At 40.2% G+C, this 19120-nt stretch overlaps 2 protein-coding genes across 2 annotated transcripts in view; one reads left to right on the forward strand and one right to left on the reverse strand.

The window, feature by feature from the left end:
* Positions 1-9768, forward strand: part of carmil2 (capping protein regulator and myosin 1 linker 2) — a 55334-nt gene extending 45566 nt beyond the window's left edge. The window contains exons 37-41 of the mRNA XM_028586472.1: positions 2864-3105; positions 5314-5446; positions 6590-6679; positions 7777-7890; positions 8400-9768. Of these exons, the coding sequence (XP_028442273.1) occupies positions 2864-3105; positions 5314-5446; positions 6590-6679; positions 7777-7890; positions 8400-8989 (1169 nt within the window). The 3' untranslated portion in view covers positions 8990-9768. The remainder of the gene's footprint in view (positions 1-2863; positions 3106-5313; positions 5447-6589; positions 6680-7776; positions 7891-8399) is intronic.
* Positions 9769-18234: 8466 nt separating this feature from the next.
* Positions 18235-19120, reverse strand: LOC114559600 (GTPase IMAP family member 7-like). The gene is made up of 2 exons (XM_028584343.1): positions 19093-19120; positions 18235-18998 (listed from the first exon to the last, which is right to left on the reverse strand). Exons 1-2 carry the CDS (start codon positions 19118-19120, stop codon positions 18235-18237), a joined length of 792 nt encoding a protein of 263 aa, XP_028440144.1.

Below are 19120 nucleotides of genomic sequence, written 5' to 3' on the forward strand. Positions count from 1 at the left end.
TGCCTTTACACGTAAATATGTTATGCCAGTAATCACCTACGTTACATATCCGACATGGACCAATTAAAATCGAGATATTACTGGACATTTGCGCAGCCATCGTCATTAGCTACATTATTTGTAAGCGTAATCCCCGCGAAATTCAAAGTCAAAATGACAGCAGCGGTGTCCTCAACTGGTCTTGACAATACCAGCCACAGCTTCGGTGGAGCGCACATTTTACCACTCTGAAACGGATCAAAACATAAAGTCGGAACTGGACCGGGCAAGCACGTCTTTCAGCCCTCGCCATTATGTCAATTGAGAGCCAGAGACTATGCAAACTGAAGGCCCGTAAAGACGAGTTTTACAACGCTGTGATCGACGTCTTAACGAGGAAAGAGCGGCGGATGGATTTTATGTCTATAAATAATACCGATTGGTGAGTCAGAAACTATTTGGGGCTTAATATGAATTGATAAGTGTGGTTGAATTAATGCCGATTGCAAGCCATTGGCCTTCATATTCAATTGAGCAGTGTGTGTGTTTTCATTGTTGCTGACTGACAAACTAGCCTAATTGTCCATTGTGCAATAATTAAGGACAAAGATGGTTGCATAACTTCCATTCTGATGCTAGACATTAACTGTGTGTGTGTGTGTGTGTGTGTGTGTGTGTGTGTGTGTGTGTGTGTGTGTGTGTGTGTGTGTGTGTGTGTGTGTGTGTGTGGATATGTCATCCTGATTGGAAATTTCTTGATATTGACCGTGCGTGTGTGCCGTGCTTGTGCATAACGTTTACTGTTTTGATATATTAGCCTAATCAATAAATTAGGTACTCTGGCTTTCATAAATCAGTGCCTAGCCTCTCACTGACATCACCGCATGTCACTGTTATGCACTCATAAAACGATGGATTGGAAAGTTTGTAAGTACACCAGAAGTTTATGAACACTTGCCTGGTCTCTTCTGCTCTCTGTTGCTGCTGCTGCTGCTGCTACCTGCAGTTAGACGAGTGCTTAGGGCCGTCTACAAATTACTACACCGAAAAGAGATACAACAAAAATATTTATTAATTTAATGATTAAATAAGGTAATGTCTCCAAACTTACCTCAATTATTACTTGTTACTATATAACTGCTAGTTATATTACAGCACTTACTTTAAAAAATAAGTTAAATTAAAAAATATTTTTGTTGCATCTCTTTTCGGTGTTGTAATTTGTAGATGGCCCTAAGCACTCGTCTTACAGCAGCAACAACAGCAGAGAGCAGAAGCCAGCAGGCAAGTGTTATTTACATAAACTTCTAGTGTACTTACAAACTTTCCAATCCATCGTTTTATGAGTACATAACCTATATATACTAGTGTAGACCTTTGGTATCATTTCGGGCATTATTAGTGGGGTCATTTAAGAGATACAAACGTGGGTCCATTAGCCCCTGCGCTAAGCTATTCAGCTGATAACGCTACTCTACGCTAACTCGCCCAATGTTAGACCCAGGTGAAAAAAGCTTCGGGGGGGGGGGTGTTTGGCTCGAGCTCATGGTGCAAAAGACCCTAGGGTAAATTACTCCGAACCATCACTTTAACCTGTTCATATCCACCTCTTTTTGTTCATTTCATTTGCCTATTTGCCATACTCAGTGAATTGCATGGACAAAATGCATGTATGTGGCTTCATTTGAAACCTATATTCTTCTAGTTTCTGAGAATATATATGCTTGTTCAGCATGTGATTAAAACACAACGAACACTACATCAGTTCAAACATGGTTTGAATGGTCCTCCTCTATAAGTCATATTTAAATATCAATAACTAAGAAATGATTTATGCACACTATACAAAACATCACACATACCTTTTACATCTTGGAAACATCACCTGTATTAGGTTTCAGACCTCTAGATCTCTGCTGCGGCGCCCTGGTTCCTGTGTTTTAGTCTACATCTGCCTGAACATCTGTACGGCCTGGAGTCACACACTGGACCAACCTGCACCATTCACAGGTCCAGGTTCAGGTTACTTTATTGGTACCCGTAGATAAACTAGGTTTACAGAGGCAGGACATCTTTAAAACTTTGTAGACCACCACATAACATGCAACACACAAAAACATTAAAACATATAAAACAGACAGTAGAACATGGATAAAAAACAGTACCTGACCACGTTGACTTGTGCAGTTATATGCAGAAATCCTACAGCTAGTATATGACCAAGGTGCTTGTGCGTTGTGTGCAGTAATTCTACAGTTTGTTCAACAGAGTGATTGCCGCTGGGACAAAACTGTTTTTAAATCTTGTACTTCTACATCCAGGGACTCTTAGCCTCCATCCAGAGGGGAGATACTAGAATTCCCTATTCAAAGGGTGAAGGCTATCTTCTAAGATGGCCATAGCTATCCACTGTAGTTGTTTAGCATACAGGGATGTGGGGGGTGCAGCTGGGACTCACCAGTCAGCTTACTTGACCATCTTACAATTTAATTTAGGCAATTCTTGTGCTTAACTGAAACACACTTAAACCGTGACACTAAGGAGAAAGATATGATGGATTCGATAAAGGCATGATAAAATAATGTCATCATGGTCTTGTCTATATGAAAATGGTACAATTTTCTCAAGCAGTATAGACGCTGGTGTCCTTTTTTACAGGCCACTTAATTTAGAGTCAAGAGTTGTCCCTAGATAGGATTCTACTTGATCCACTAGTTGACCATTTATAGTTATGGCCTCATATCCTGGAGTTTACTCAAAATCAATGTACATATCCTTTGTTTTGGATATGTTCAATTGAAGGTGTGACTCCTCACACCACTGGGCAAAGCCTTCACAGCGTGTCTACTAGTGATTGACTGTCTCTCGCACCCTCTGTTTCCAGCAGACCCCAGGCATCCCATGAGAGGGCTGGACCCTATCCGACCGGACCCTCCCCTCTACCCGAAGCCCGCCCTCCCCGAGCGTCCCGTCGTCCCGCTGCCGCCCAAACCTGCTGTCGCAGCCAAGCCCCCCCTGCCCACCCCGGCTCGCCCGGCCTCGGCTCCTCCGTCCAGCAGCCCGGCAGGGAGAGTCCAGCTCCGAGCTCACGCCTTGGATGGCAGGCTGGGGGAGAGCACAGCTCAGGTGATACGGAACACTCAGTCAGAACATTCAGAGCCAGTGGCTAGTCTGTCTTTCTTTCTGAATATTTAACTCAAACGGTTGGTACACAGCCAAGAAAAATGATTCAGGGCGCCTGGTTAGCTCACCTGGTAGAGCAGGCGCCCATATATAGAGGTTTACTCCTCGACGCGGCGGCCGTGGGTTCAACTCCAACCTGCGGCCCTTTGCTGCATGTCCTTCTCCCCTTTCAAATCTAGGCTGTCCTATACAAATAAAGGCCTAAAATGACCCCCAAAAAGAAAAATGCTTCAAAGCTCATGAGTCAATTCAAACGGTTAGATCTTTAGTTCATTGGTACATTTTATTCATTGATTTTGTAGTCAATGTATTGAACATGTTAAGAAAAAATACCCAACACAGAGTAAAACTTATAAGCAATAAAAAAAGAAAAACAAACGAGATCCTCAGCAACATATAAGCAGCAAATAAGCAACTCAAATAATATTGTTCATGTTCAAAGGGGGTAGGAAGAAGTTGAGAACTTTTTTTAGTCCTACCCCCTCTTCATTTTCATTATTCATAGATAATATTCAGTTCACATCCATCAGTCAGCTTGATATCAACTCTTTTAGACAAAAATGTGAACTAAATAATCTGGACACATAACTTCATACAGCTGTTCATAAAGTTAAACTATACAATTAAAAGGGTTAAATATTATAAATATGGAAACAGGTCATGTGATTGTGTTATGAATTAGAAATTGGATATGGTGGCTAATACAGGCCACAAGGTGGCAGTAATGTTCAAGCCAGAGTTACTAGTGTTGTGCAATCCAGGAGGTAACTAACAGTAAGGGAGGAATATCTCATTTATGTATCTGGTAGGGTATTTATTAATCACACTAATTTCCAAGTAGTACCTGTTGAAATTATGGTGAATAAAAGAAAGTTTATTATAAATCTCTATAATCCCTGTAATCTAATCAAGATTGAAGAATGAGAACAACTTGAACTCCCTCAATTACACAATGGTACCGAGAAACGTTAAAGGTTTTTCCTATGGAACATTTTAGCGCTGCGTTAAACGGCAACAATAATGTTTTTTTTAATAATATATGGCAACCCCTTCTCGATTACCTTTCTAGTGATCTTGTTGATCTATTGCAGGAAGGCCGTCCGCACCTTGCCTTCACAAACACGTCATAGATTGTTCAACTTGTCCTTTGACATGACTCTAATGCAAATAATAACGCATATGATATGATCCTAATGTGTGTTGATTTAACATGTACAATGTATTACTTGTAATTTGGCAAGATCTGAGCTGACTGGTTCTTTGTTTGTTAATGTAAAAATTTGAGATGTTCAGATACCGATACCAGTATCAGAAAAGCCTCAGATTCTGCTTAAAACGCTGGTATCGGTATCAGCGAGTACTGGAGTTTATGCACGATCCGATACCACGTAATTTAGCCCTAAAGAAAATTTACTTTTAAAGTAGTTTATTTAAGTTCTTTTCCCGTTATGACTGCCTGTCAAACTGGATTGTTAAAGAAAGTTCTGTGGCGGTCATTGTTTGTGTTTGTTCATGTTTCACAAAGAGTTTAACAACAAAGATATAAATCATATCACATCCATACAGGGATAGTAGCATACAGCTGTTAAAACATAATATAATATATGACACACTGGTGTCAGATCAGTACTCGGTATCGGCCGATACGCAAGTTCAGGTATCGGAATCGGTATCAGGAAGAAAAAAATGGTATCGGGCCATCTCTAGTAAAGAATTAATAAAATATTATTGACAAAAAAAAGAGGCTTGAACAATAAAAAGGATTGGTTAGTTAAAACTATGGGCAAGGTACGAGGTTACAGCTATAATGGAAGTATAATCAAATACACTCTGTTGCCAGTTTATTATTTATTTGATATTTTGTCCCCCCAATTTATATCCGTGAGGACGGACTAAATATAAGAAACACCTCTCACACACAACACAACACAAGTCGACAGCAACACAAACTCAATCTCCACAATGAGGACAACGCTGAATCACTGATGAAGGAAGGATTTAAAGCGTTTTTCTCGCTATCACCACAAACCACTGTCCATTTCCCCGCTATCACACTTGTTCTCTGCCTCCACATGCTCATATCTGTCAGGCCATGGCAGTCCTGCTGTTTGTGTCACGGCCCACTGAGCACCCTCTGATCTTCATCCCCAGAATGGAAGCCAGGAGCGTCCCCGGGGTGCAGCCTCCGCTCCGTCCTCCAGGAAAGAGCTTCCTCCAGCTCCGCCGCCGTGGAGGGGTCCCGGTGCACAGGAGCGCTCGGAGAAAGCACAATCAGTGACAGACGGTACTCATTCAAACCAGATCATTCAGGGCGCCCTGATAGCTCACCTGGTAGAGCGTCCGCCCCATGTACCAGGCTCAGTCCTGACGGCAGCGGCCGAGGGTTTGAGTCCGACCTGTGGCCCTTTGCTGCATGTCTTCTAGGGGCGTGGATCTTCACTGGTCTCACGATTATAATTATCTGGTCAAGCATTCGAATTGATTTAATAATATGGTGCATTACAATGCATTACCTCCCTAATATTATTATATATTGCTACACATGGTTTCCATCAACAAATTAAACCAGTCACACACACATATATATATATATATATATATATATATGAACTCCCATTTTTATTGTAACTGCTCTTAAAAAAGACACTTCCTGAATGTAGTTCCTGAAATCCCTCTTCTTCCTCTTCACTATGGGGTGTTTTTTTCCTCCGGTTTGGCGCCAGCCGCCTGATAGAAACGTCATCAACACGCCCACTGGCTCGCTGTGAATTCTCCGGACAATGAGCTGCTCTGTTCACACATGGGCTCAGTCGGACATTACGCAGACTTTACACCGACTCCGGTTAATCTCAGGTCTGACTGATTCAGACGTTTGCGTTCTCACGTACTGCTGCGCCGGGTTATGTCTACATAAGATCAGGGTGTGGAAGGTGCTCATAGTAACAGCCTTTATCATCTCTGGGTCATTATCACCTTAATTTAACATGACACGCGTCATATTACATTAAGGTGATGATGACACATGACTCAAGGTGTAAAATAAAAAGTTTTACTTAGTAAGGTTGCATTCATTTAGGTTTGGTTGCTTCTACATGTAACATTTAAATGCACATTTACATAACATTAATCACAATAATGTTATAATATGATATAATATAATAAATATAATTGATGTGTGTCTTAATATAGTTGCACTTCAATCTGATGGGATAAATAGTAACATGTGAAATAACTGGCACATTTTAGTTTGGCCAGTTCTTAATGAATTCACGTTGTGTACATTTAAATACCGAGGTGGCACATGGATGTATAATGAGACCTAGTTACAGCGTTCGAGGCGTAGCCCCGTTTATTCCTATGACAGTTGCTCAGTGGCGCATGAAGCCAAAAATATGTCTTCATTGTGTGTTTATTTGCATACTTTCAGAGAGTCTTCCTAAGCCACGCACACACATGAGGCCCCTTCCGCAACGCAGAGCTGTGTCCGTCCATGAGGACACTCTGGCCATGACACAAGGTAAGACTTTGCCAAAGGGTTTAAAGGAGACATAAAAACACTAAATACTGGTAACATTAAATACCAAAAGCAATAACTATAAGGTTAGAAATATAGTGTGGTTACATTGAACGACAAGTCTGTAAAAGGATAATGAAGTGAGCTGCAGATGCTGCGGATTAAACAACTGTAACTCAGTTAGCCTGACAAAGCCAAACTCAAGTTTGAAGAATGTCCACTGAGAGTTGATTCACATTGATGACAGCAGAAGCTGAGAAGATGAGAGAATTAGCTTGTTCTTGAAATTTGTGCAAAAAAAACCAGGCAATTAGGGAAAGGCTCACTGGCCGGTCTGGAGATGAGATCCTGGTCATGTGAGGTTGGGCTTCAGGATTTCATCCATCAGGTTTGATCCAAATAGAAAATGCTGTGGGCCGTCTCCGACAACACTTAAAAGATGTGAAAAGATGAAATTAAAGTTTACCCCAGCGTCCTCACCACCTGCTGCTGTTTGATAGACAGACAGACAGACAGACAGACAGACAGACAGACATATTGATTGATTGATTGACTGATTGATTGATCTCCAATGGGAAATTCAAGGTGCCAGTAACTTAAACCCATCACACACAACATACACCATAAACAGAATAATAAAATAACAAATCCACATGAATAATATGGACAATAAAAGAAAAGATACTAAATAAAAAATCCACATGAATGTACTATAAGGGATGTATAAGCATGAGAGGCTTGCAGTGACGGGCTCTATAAGTAATAAGTAAATAAGTCCAATAGTGCAAGGATAAAGTCTAGAGACCTGCATTAAATATGGACAATATACGAGAATAATGTAAACATAGTAATATAAAAACTATAGCAGTGCAAGAATAAGTTTAAAAAGGACAGCATTAAATATGGGCATTATAAGGTCATCAGCTGATAAAGATTCAGCGTCATACCTGTCACCACATGGAGAAGACAAACATTTCACACACATGAGTGTGTGTCCAAGTGTGTTTTCTAATGTTTTGTGTGGCATGTAGAGGTCATCATTTAAGATGAACCCTAGGTCTCTGGTCTCGAGCCCCTCTGTCTCTGTCTCCGTCTGTCAGAACTGAAGGCGGTGTTGCAGAGGTCGCCCATCCATTGCCGGGGCAAAGGAGGGGACCTGCCCACCTGCACTGAAGACCCATCTAGTGGGGAGGAAGCACAAAGAGCTCCGGAGGGTGAGACCGCTGTTCATCATAGGATTGGGAATCGAGAACCGGTTCCAACTTGGAATCGTTTCAAGAATGACGATTCCAATGTTATCGTTTTTCTATTGGAATCGTTAAGTTTGGTTTTGAATCTGTTTTTGAATTCAACATGCGCAAGTTTTGGTTTCCGTAGCAACCACCACCGTACTTCCAGGGGCTTGTTGTGTTGCAGCCACGGAGCACAGCAAGCAGAGCTCTAAATCGTGGCTTTATTTTACGTTGAAAAATCCCGGTAAAAGTGTAAATCACCTTTGAATCAAAAATCAGTCTGTGAAATAAGCATGTGACCCATTTGTACTCCACCCCTAGAAGAATCAGAATCGAGAATCAATAAGAACCGGAATTGAAAGGAAGAATCGGAATTTGAATCACAATTGTTAAAATCAAAACGATGCCCAACCCTAATCATCAGTCATACTTTCTCATTCTTTGAGTCTTTTTTGCGATTTTAACCCATCTGTCTGTGTGTTTCCGTCCAGCCAGTGACACAGGGAAGCAGACATCTGGAGGACAGAAGGAGGCTGTCCAGATGGACGAGCTGAAGGCAGAGAGAGGATGGACGGGCTGTGGACGGACGGTAGCTGAAACCAAGCACCCCCCTCCAGGGGAAGAGGACACCCCAGGCTCACGGTGTCCCTCCTCTACAGCCCAAGCTCAACAAGAAGCCTCGGCGCCCCGACTCTTCAGTCCAACTGCAGCCCTCGACAGAGCGCCATCCGTCCCGGAGAGGCCTCCAGCGCTAACCCAGAGCCTGGAAAAGCCTCCTGTAACCCCCACATCCGAGAAGAAGAGCCCCAGCACAGCCCTGCCGTTGCCCCGAACTCTAGAAAAGCCGCCGGTGTCCCCACCATCCCAAGAAAAGACCCCGAGCACAATCCCAGCTGCATCTGAATCCCCAGAACACCTTGGAGTGAGCCCTCTGTCCCACAAGAAGAAGAGCCCCGGCACAGCAGCAGCCACAGCGGATGTGAGAAACAGCACTCAGGAGAGGGGGGAGGCGCACTCTACACAACACACAATGAAGGCAGAGCCAGCAGACCAAAGAACTGAGCCCCCTCTGTCTGAATAAATCACACACGGACAGACCTACATAAGAGAAAAAGACACACCTGGGAGAGGGGGGAGGGTCTGTGACATCGCTAAGATCAGGAAGCGGGAGGTCTGAGAACAGCACGAATGTTGTAGCCTCCTGTAGGAAACAGCTGCTGTGTCCCATGTCAGGGGCGTTCTCTTTGAACACCTGCGAGCTGAATGTTTTTAATGCACATGGTTGGTGCACATTTGTACTGCTAGCTTACAGCTGACGTCTGTACAGTAGCTGTATTGGCTGTATGGGGTGAATAAACAGGGACTGCATGGACCTTCAAGGGGTCAAACACCTGTGAATAGTGTGCCCAGTACAATAGAAATTGATCAAAGTTATCCTGCTGAACAAACCCTCTTTGAGGGCAACATTCAGATTGTTTTTTGTATCTTTGAGTTGATAAGGAGTGCCCAATCGCAGTAATTGTTTGGCATGCATTATTGGGTTGTTATTGCAGTCGGTGCTTATTTACCCCAAACAGCAAATGTACAGGTGTTAGCTGTGGCAAGCCAGCAACATAGTGTGTGTCTGCGTATTGCGTCTTGATGTGTGGGTAGCTCATCTTTTGACTGATGTCAAAAAGGAGCTTTCATTATAACTATATTCTCATAACCGTATGTTGATAAGATGGTGCCATAAAGCTGCAGCATTTTTTTGCTCAAGTTAAAACATGTTGAAGTAATGTAACTCTTTGCCTCAATTTACACCACCCAGGGTGAATCTGCATCCACTTGCATCTTTGCATTGAGTAATCTGCAACTGTCCCCCCCTTCCCCCAACTGACAGACTCCGATTAATATTCTAAGTGTCTAACAACATTATGGAAAGGATTTCTAAGGAGGACGACCTTTCTGTTAAAGAGTATGATCCTTTTTTTAAACGTAAAAACATCCGCAAAATTGCCACAAGACTCATGTAAATAATCAGTTATTTTAACATCGTAAAATACTTTTCCTTCAAAGTCGACAAACAAAATAAAAATATCAAAAGACGTTTTGGGTCGTCTTTCCACTTTTCCAACTATCACAACTCTTGGTTGAAATAAACACATAGTTTACTGATTTACATGTGAAAATATGTTGGCTCTGTACACACTAAAAGTAGGGTTTTTTTAAATGGAGTCTGGTCTGTTTAACGCTATCAACTTCAGAGCTGTTTCTGGTTAAACAGAAAGGTCTCAAAGAGGTTTTAAAGGTCTATCTCTGAAGGGATCCTTTCCATAATGTTTCAGACATTTAGAAAAATAATCTGAGCCTTTCAGTGGCAAAAACAGAACTTTAATGGACCAAATTGTCGCTGAACATTTGCCCCATAGGGTTACATTGCAGCCCGGTCTGCGGCTGCCGGTTACAGTGTTCATGCTTAATACTGGACCAATGTCAAAGATTGTTTTTCCCATCAGTCACTTACACACAAAAACATAAGAACATAGGGTCCAGGTTGAAAGGACGGTATTACCCTTTAAGACTCAATGTCAGCTCAGTCTGAAATGGGACACAGCTAGCCTCTGCTAAATGAATAAAGTGACAAAAGCATCAGCTGGGTGGATGCAAAATCTTTATTGTACACTCTCCAGAAAAACAGATGGCTCATCTAACAAAGGTTTGTGAGTGTAGTTCATCAACACGTTTTGACACGTTGACATGTCAGACACATTTATATCACCTGCTTATACATGTTATCTTTATGATTTGATTGGAGGTTTCAAGGCCCATGGTGTACTCTTTGATTCTAAGATTGTGAGTAGTAAATCTTATTTTTAACTTTGCCTTCTTCAATTATTATTTTTTGTTTCCAGAAAGAACCGGGTTTCAGGAAAAAGGCCTCTTCAACTACATTGACACATTTCATTGTGACTTAGATTTAGGGGATTCATCTACATTTAGACACATTAAGCTCATTTGTATGAAGGTAAATATGGTGCAAAACGTGAGAGCTTGTAGAATACAATGTGAGAACTTGCAGAACAAAAAATTTGAACTTGTATGTTAAAATTTGCACTTGTAAAATTAAAATTTGCACTTGTAAAATTAAAATTTGCACTTGTAAAAAAGCAGGCTGGTTGGTTAGTTAGCTAACGCTAGCTTGCTATTCCACCAGGCTTCCATGCTACATAGCTAAATAAGCCGGACAGAGTTGTCCCTCATCTGGCAATAGAAACCCTGCTTTCCCCGTTCTGTTGGCTCAGAGCTCCACAGCCCTAGTCCACAGGTACAAATTAGTTTTGCACCAAATGTATCGCAACAAGTGTTGCAAAAGTCGAGGTGCAGATTTGCCACTTTGTGATGCGAGAGAGCGCATACAGGGACAGATTCGAGAGGTTGTAATCACTGAATTGTGGTTGTGATGGAAAATGAACCTGAGTAAAAAAAAGTACATGAGTAAATGTTGCATTACAAGTTTGCAGCTGTCATTGTGTTCATGCAAATATCAATCTACACATTTGTAAATATTTTTTCTACAAGTGCAAATTTCAATTTACAAGTTCAGATTTTTTTTACAAGCTCTCGTGTTTTTTTTTCTTTTTGTGACTTCAAATTCAGATCACGTGTGAATATTTTTTACAAGTGCAAATTTTTGTTTTACAAGTGCAAATTTTAACATACAAGTTAAAATTTTTTGTTCTGCAAATTCTCACATTGTATTCTACAAGCTCTCACTTTTTGCACCATATTTACCTTCATACATTTGCTCCCATTGTTTTTTTTATTGGGGTTTTTGATAATTGTTTAAATTGTAATGACTTCAAATTTTGATTGCTTATTTTGTTGTCATTAGCTGTTTGGGAGGGAGTTTTTTTTTTGCCTCAAACCAATCGCTGTCACATCCATCCACATAGAGGCTATGTTGGCATGAGCAAATATCAGTTTGTTTGTATTATGGCGTGGTTAAATGAACATGTTAAGCATGTTTATTAGACTGGTCCTGCAGTTTACATCAGTATGCTGCCAGTATGACAGCCGGTAGCAGGTAGAAAATATAATGAGATAAGATTTCCATAATGCCAGACACACATTGTGTAAACTGCATGAATTGAAGTACAATACCAAATCCATATTTCAATTCCTATTTATGGACATAAGCATTAAAAGTGCCATGCTCAGGGAGATAACTTAAAGTTATGTGACACAGAAGAAGGGACCGCTATTGGTTTAAAGATGAGAGTTCACAATGGTTTGTCATGATCGGTTTCAGCCGGCTCTTAAAAAGTCTTAAAGATGCCCTGCCATACAAAACCATTTTTACTTTCATTTTTTGAAATATTTTAGGTTCATATGTGTTTGTGTTATGTGGTGAAAATCAGGCCAATTACAAAAGGTGGTCAGTCTGACATCATGTTGCCTGAGCTCATTATTATTCATGAGCTTGCCCAGTTGTGCTGGGTAAAGGATGCTGATAGCCGGGCTCTCATTGGCTAGCTGTTAGCCAATCAGAGTCAAGCAGCTTAGCTTGTTGAATATTAATGAGAACTGGCACAAATCAAGCTGAGTCTTCCTGCAGGCTTTCTATACCACGCTAAAAATGGCTTAAAACAAGGTAACCAAAGCATTTTTTCCACGAAAAAATGTTACAAAGTACCTTGATAGAACTTCAGACATCACCACAAAGTCATGAAATACGTGTGGCAGGGCACCTTTAAGTATTGTCTTTTAGGTCTTAAATAATTTTAAACAGGTCTTAATTTCCCTACCTAAAATACTCATTGAAATGTTCCTACAGCGCTTTACAATGTTCTTTTTTAATTCTGTGGTGTTGTAGTTCTTTCTGTTGCTAGTCCAATTATAATTTGCTGTATCACGACTACAAATTAGACCAATATGCAACTTATATTGCAGGCAATCTAGGCACCAGTCCTAAAATCCTAATGAGGAATTAGGGGAATTGTTTCAGATGATGTTTCTGCACGCTGACATTTTTTTGATGTCGCGATACAGGTCTTTAAAGGTCTTAAAGTCTTGAATTTGACTCGATGAAACCTGCAGAAATCCTGTTTGATACAGTGAATGGATGGTTTGGTTTATTGTGCTCATACTCATCACTGATCACCATAACCACATATAGCAATAGTGTTTTTTTGTAACTTGCGCTGTGCTGTCTATGGTCAAATGAAGCATGTGGCAGGATGTGGTATTTTCCGTAGTTCTGTTAGCTAACTGAGAAACAGACGGGGCTCGTTGTGTGAATGAAGTCATGTAGGCATATCAGCAGCTGCATGTTCTTTAATGTTGTTTTTGGTTTCTTATTTTCATCACTTCATCAGTGTAGGTGGGATTCTTATAAGGTCACTATATCCAGCTGTTACCAGTGTAGATACATTCTACTATTTTAAGGCATACTAACAATTGAACAGGAGCAGTAATTCCCTTTTCCCAGTTATATCTCTCGAGCTATTTGGAGCGCAGATGAGACAGGTTGTTGTCATGGTAGAAAACAATAATACACTATGAATACCATGTTTCATGTATTAGAGGGGCCAACCGCTAAATTAAAGTTTAAAACCAACAGGTATAACACCATAAATACCTTTCTTTTGAGGACATGTCTCCAGCTTCATGTGCTCATTTAAGGGCTGTTATTCACTCAGTCTCTTTACAACGGTCTTGATAGCTGTGTCAGTTTCATCCATCATATTTGTTACGATTCTGCCTCTGGCAGTTAGATGATTATTCTAACTGAAGTTGTGCTAACACAGGCATTGACTGGCTCAGTTGTATTTCCAGAAGGGCAAACGCCAAGCCTCTAAAATTTCAAATGCGGGTGGCAACTTGGAGGTTTGGAACCACTATCAGGCTAAGATTGAGCCACATAAAGCTTGACGTTTTGCCTTAATTTGATGTTTATAGATTTTTCTACCACTACCTTTTCAACCCCAGTTTTTCCAAAAAATGCTGCTCTCACTACAGAGAGGTGAGGTGGCTCCCAACATCTTGAAAAAAAACATTTACAATTATAGAAATGAGCCCAATTTTTATACATCAAAAATGATGTCAGACAATTTCCTTTACACAATTTATAACAAGTTCCATCATGCCATCCATGTGGGAAAATATCTCTTGCCTTGTTAAGATGTTTTCACGTTAAGCCTTTTAGAATCTCCAGATTAACACATGGGACACAAAGCTCTGCATGCTTTTGCATATTTCTGTGGAATCACATCAGTGTATGACATTCAACCCGTTAAATCCGTCAGACAACCACGTATGTAATCACCATATCACCAGAGAACTAGATAAGATCCTAATAGAAGACCAATATATGATCTGGTATTGTGTGAGATAGCAACAGGAGTGTATTCAGTCTATCAAAGTCTCAGGTCGGCTGTGGAGAATGGTGTGTGTGTTTTGTAAGGACAGACCTCCGTCCCATCCCGGGGGAGAATTTATTTTCTACCGTCATGTTTATCTTTGCCTTGCACGCACAGAATATGTACAAACCTACATAAAGCAAACAAAAACAAAGTTATAAACAGAGTGTAAATCCATACCTATACTTGTTAATAATTATTAAAATGATGAGTTGTGTCATAGCTTTGTATTCTCTCTTTTGTTTTTTTTGTTGTTTTTTAAATTACATTTAAATTGCTCTTTCAATTAGAAACTGTAATTGTTTTTGGAACCAATAGGACTTTAATATATAACCATGTTTCCCACAGAATTAGATTCTATTTGTGGTGGTAGCCAGATGGCGTGTGCGTGCTAGAGAACCAGACAGAAAATATGTCAATTTATAGCTATCCTTACTAGCTAGGCTCCTTACATGCTTGCTAATAACTTGCTTTATCTGGTCCGTGCTTGTAAAGTATCCACAGTGTCCGTGTCTTCGAACATAATATCAGAGAACATCTCTCTCTCTCTCTCTCTCTCTCTCTGTGTTTCTTTGCAAAGCCCTCTGAACCAACAGGTACTGGAGAGGTACTCTGGAAATCCAGAGTTCTCGCGAGAGCACAATTAGATTTGCTCAGCGAGTCAGCTTTTAAATTCCACACTGATTAACCGCATCTGACATTTGTGTTTTAGTGTTGGCACTCTATAATTAATTTGTTCGAACAAAAACTCCCTGCACCTCACCCTACCAAAGGATAAAACAAAAAAAAACAGTATTAGGACATGGCATAATAACTAAAATAAAAATTTGTGAATGAGTGCGTCAAAACCTGGGCACTAACAGATCTCCGTATGATGCAAATAAAGTGCATATAACAGAGTCCAAATTCAAAAGCCCAGTAAACAAAGTTTGGAACAAATCTGTTCCTATGCTTTGCAGAGAAGTATCAGGCAAAAAAATCAATTTCCTAACTTAATAAATACATTTCAAGTGTTCATATACTGCATGTTGTAGAATTAAGAAACACCAATTTTGACATAGCTACAGCATAGTCAACAAATTTTTGGATGGAAACACATATTTATATAGGCTACAGCTTTATAGGATGGGTAGTTAAGGAAAGAAGGTGCCGGGGCCAGACACAGAGGCTGATCCCTGCTCACATCCTTAGTTATATGCATCTGCTCTAATAATTAATTTTGATGACAGATTTTAAGATTGACAAAACATAGTGTAAACTACTTTATATGTATTCTGCAACTGAAACAGCCACAATCTATATTGGTACTACGGTGTGAGCCAGAACAAAGTATTTAAATTAACACAATGTAACCAAACATGTTCAGAGACAGCAACTTAATTTAAAGCTTTTCATGCACATAAAATAACATATCAAACTGGTCACACTCCATCTTTATCTAAAAATAACCCAATGATTAACATTGAAACTCCTCCAAAAAAAACATCCTGCTCCTATACCAAAGGACAACACTTCCTGTCAGAAGTAGGCAAACTGGTCGCATTACATTGCATAACACCCAAACAACAAGAAACTAACATTAAAGTGTGGGTCTGCAGTGTGGGTGTGAGCATACTGAAAGATCTGAGTATGACTATGTAGGTTTAAGTTCAGCAATGAGGTTTTAGCTAAATTAACCTAGTTTAAAGGACAATTCCGGCGCAAAATTAACCTAGGGGATAATAACAGATGAGTTACATGTATTATAAAATGTCTTAGAATTAGGTCTGTCAATCGAATACAATTTTAATCGCAAAATAAAAGCAAATTATTTTCCATCCATCCATCCATCTTCGTCCGCTTATCCGGTGTCGGGTCGCGGGGAATTATTTTGGATCTATTCTAAATGTAGGGATATTTTTCAAGTTTGTAATGCTCAAGTGGTATTTGAGATTTGACTACTCTGTTGGTAACTCTGTTCGCATCAACAGTACATGCAGATAACTTTGGTCTTGTGAAGAGAACCATCTGGAAGGGCTTTGAACTCAACTTGCCATTTGAAAGACCCTTTTCTTTATCCATTTCTGCTCAAGGAGCTTTGTTTCTATAGCAGTCCACCCCCCTCAGCCCAACTGACTGCCTACTCACAGTGTTGCTGCACCACAGGACAGAAGGGGAGAGAGCAGCACTGTTTAACTGAGTGTCTGTGGACTCCATGCATGGGAATGAATTACAAAAGAAATGTATTTTGAATATATATATATATATATATATATATATATATATATATATATATATATATATATATATATATATATGAGGGTCTGAAAAGTCACTTTTTGATTCTTTGATTTTGATTAAAATTAAATATAATCATATCATACTGTTCACACTTCTTTATATTGAACATAAGTTGATTAATACTGTAATTAAGACCAAAACTCTGCGTGCCTCACCCTACCAAAAGACCAAAAACTCCCGGTCAGACGTAAAACAAACTATAATTTAACACTGCATAAGAACAAAATAAGATAAACTTAATAAAGTTCTACAGTTTATTGGTACGGTAAAGCCCGAGTGCACTAAAAGAGTATATAATAAGAGTATATATAATTCAAATAAAGTATATAAAGCAGAGCTACCTGGCCCCTCCTAGTTACCAGCACATTCCTCGCTAGCATGTCAGAAGATAGCTTGCCAACTACAGTTGTTCATCAACTAGCACTGAAACTACTGTCACTACTAAATCATGTGATTGTGCTGCTTTCTGGTTTAACCCCTTGACGCCTGAATTTATTCACAATTATACAAACAAAATATTATGTGTGTTTCTGGCTCCAAGCTGATGCTAAATTAAGTTGAGATTGTTAATTTGTCTATAGCATATGGAATAGATATAAATTTAGGTATGATGCAAATTAGCGACAACAGGCATTATGGTAAAATTCTTTACAAAATGGTAAAATTAATAAAACACACAGTAGATTTCATTCATGTCACAAAGTTGTTAGAACTTCTAAACTGTAAATGACAAATACATGGATCTTGACGGCATGAAAGAAAACACTCTCCTACTCCCTAAAATTGACAGTAGTTTCTTTAGGGTTAGGGGTAGGGTTAGGTGTAGGGGCAGGGTTAGGTGTAGGGTTAGGTTTAATTTCGCTTCCGTGAACCGGATGTATCTCCCACTCCGACCGGTCCTACATGAAACCAGTGCATGCAAAAGGTTCCTAGGTATGTATCGCATGTAAACAAACCGGCATTGGGGGGAATACACCCACGCTATCTCGCATGTAGTCAGAATGGAAGGGGTTTGATGCAAATTAGCAACAGTCGGCGTTAAGGGGTTAACCATGCTACAGGTTCAAAACACAATGACAAGGCCTTCACAAGAATTAATAGAGCAAGAATCAGACTTTGACTTTGAATAACTAGACACAACAGGGAAGAGTGGAGCATTGAGTATATTTTATTGTTCGATTTATTACCAGAATGAGACCTTTAGGCAAACTTAATTTTTACCACAGAAAAAAAGTAAAAAAAGAAACACAAAATAATGTGTCACACCATACCTAAATTTAAAGTGACATCATTTCCCACGATTGTATTATAATGTACCATGTGGAGTGTTTGACTACTGGTGCTATGTTTTTACAAGTTTTTTGTGTATTGTGCACCCACAATATAATGCCAATGGGTGAGCACACTCTTGCTGATCATTTCATGTTATTCTGCTAATCGACAATAGGTGACAGTAATTTACAAAAGAGAGCAGAAATGCCAACTAGCTAGTTAACATGGAATGTAAACAATGCAGGTTTTAAAATACAAGCAGGAAATGCATTCAACACGTTTAATAGACCTCAGGCACACAATGTGATTTGGTGAAAAACACTGAACGTGAAGAGGCTTTTACTGGATAAATAATGAACTCTTAAAGTTGTCACTAAAGGCAGCGCCGGAGTGCTTCAGGTGGTTGGTGTCCGTCTTGTTCGGCATCAGCCAGTATGGCCTGGAAGCGAATGACCCTCTGATGTAGCTCAGCCATGAAGGGGAAGTTGTAAACCTCCGCTGTTGTTTCTCTGTACTTTTTCTGCTGCTGCAGAGTCTTCTCTGCTACCTCATACATTTCTTCACTAAAATGCTGTCCTCCATTTGCCACCACCATCATATCGATCATATTAATCAGCTGAGCCACTTGGGTTCTGTTCCTCCTTTTCTTGTTGTTGAAGACATGGTACCGGTTACCGCACCTGTTAATCAACTCCCGAAGTTTGGGGTGACCGTATTGCACGTAATCCTGAATGGTGCCCTCCAGCTCATCGCCACGCGTGAACAGAATGATCATGTACTTAGATGCCTCAGGTCCGAAGATCTTCTCCAGGGCTTGCACGCAGTTTTCTTCTTCTTTTGTGAACCTGCCAATCTGGATGACCAGCAGAAAGGCGTGAGGGCCGGGAGAGGACACCTGGATGCACTTTGCAATCTCTTTCTTTATACTCTCTGAACTTTTAGACGTATCCAGAACCCCCGGTGTATCGACCACATCAACCTTTCTGCTCCTGTTGTTGACCCGTTCTTTCTGGCAGCTCTGCGTCACAGAGTGTGCACTTGCCCACGAATGAAAATCCTTTCTACCCAAAATGGTGTTACCGACGGCACTTTTTCCAACTCCAGTTTTCCCAATCATCACAATCCTCAGTGGACGACCTGCAAATAGAAAACATAGTAAACCCACCACACAATTAGTACAAGTTTTGACTGCAAAATGCTGAAAGGAGCTTACAAGGCTGAAATACATCACCTTTAGGGATGGAGGAGTGGATATCCAT

The sequence above is a fragment of the Perca flavescens genome, chromosome 8 (genome assembly GCF_004354835.1).
Source record: "Perca flavescens isolate YP-PL-M2 chromosome 8, PFLA_1.0, whole genome shotgun sequence".
Taxonomy (NCBI): domain Eukaryota; kingdom Metazoa; phylum Chordata; class Actinopteri; order Perciformes; family Percidae; genus Perca; species Perca flavescens.

Coding starts and splice junctions, on each gene's coding strand:
- LOC114559600 (XM_028584343.1), bottom strand. CDS start 19,120: ATGGATATCCACTCCTCCATCCCTAAAG. Junction 18,999..19,092: donor CCACTCCTCCATCCCTAAAG/GTGATGTATTTC, acceptor TTCTATTTGCAG/GTCGTCCACTGAGGATTGTG.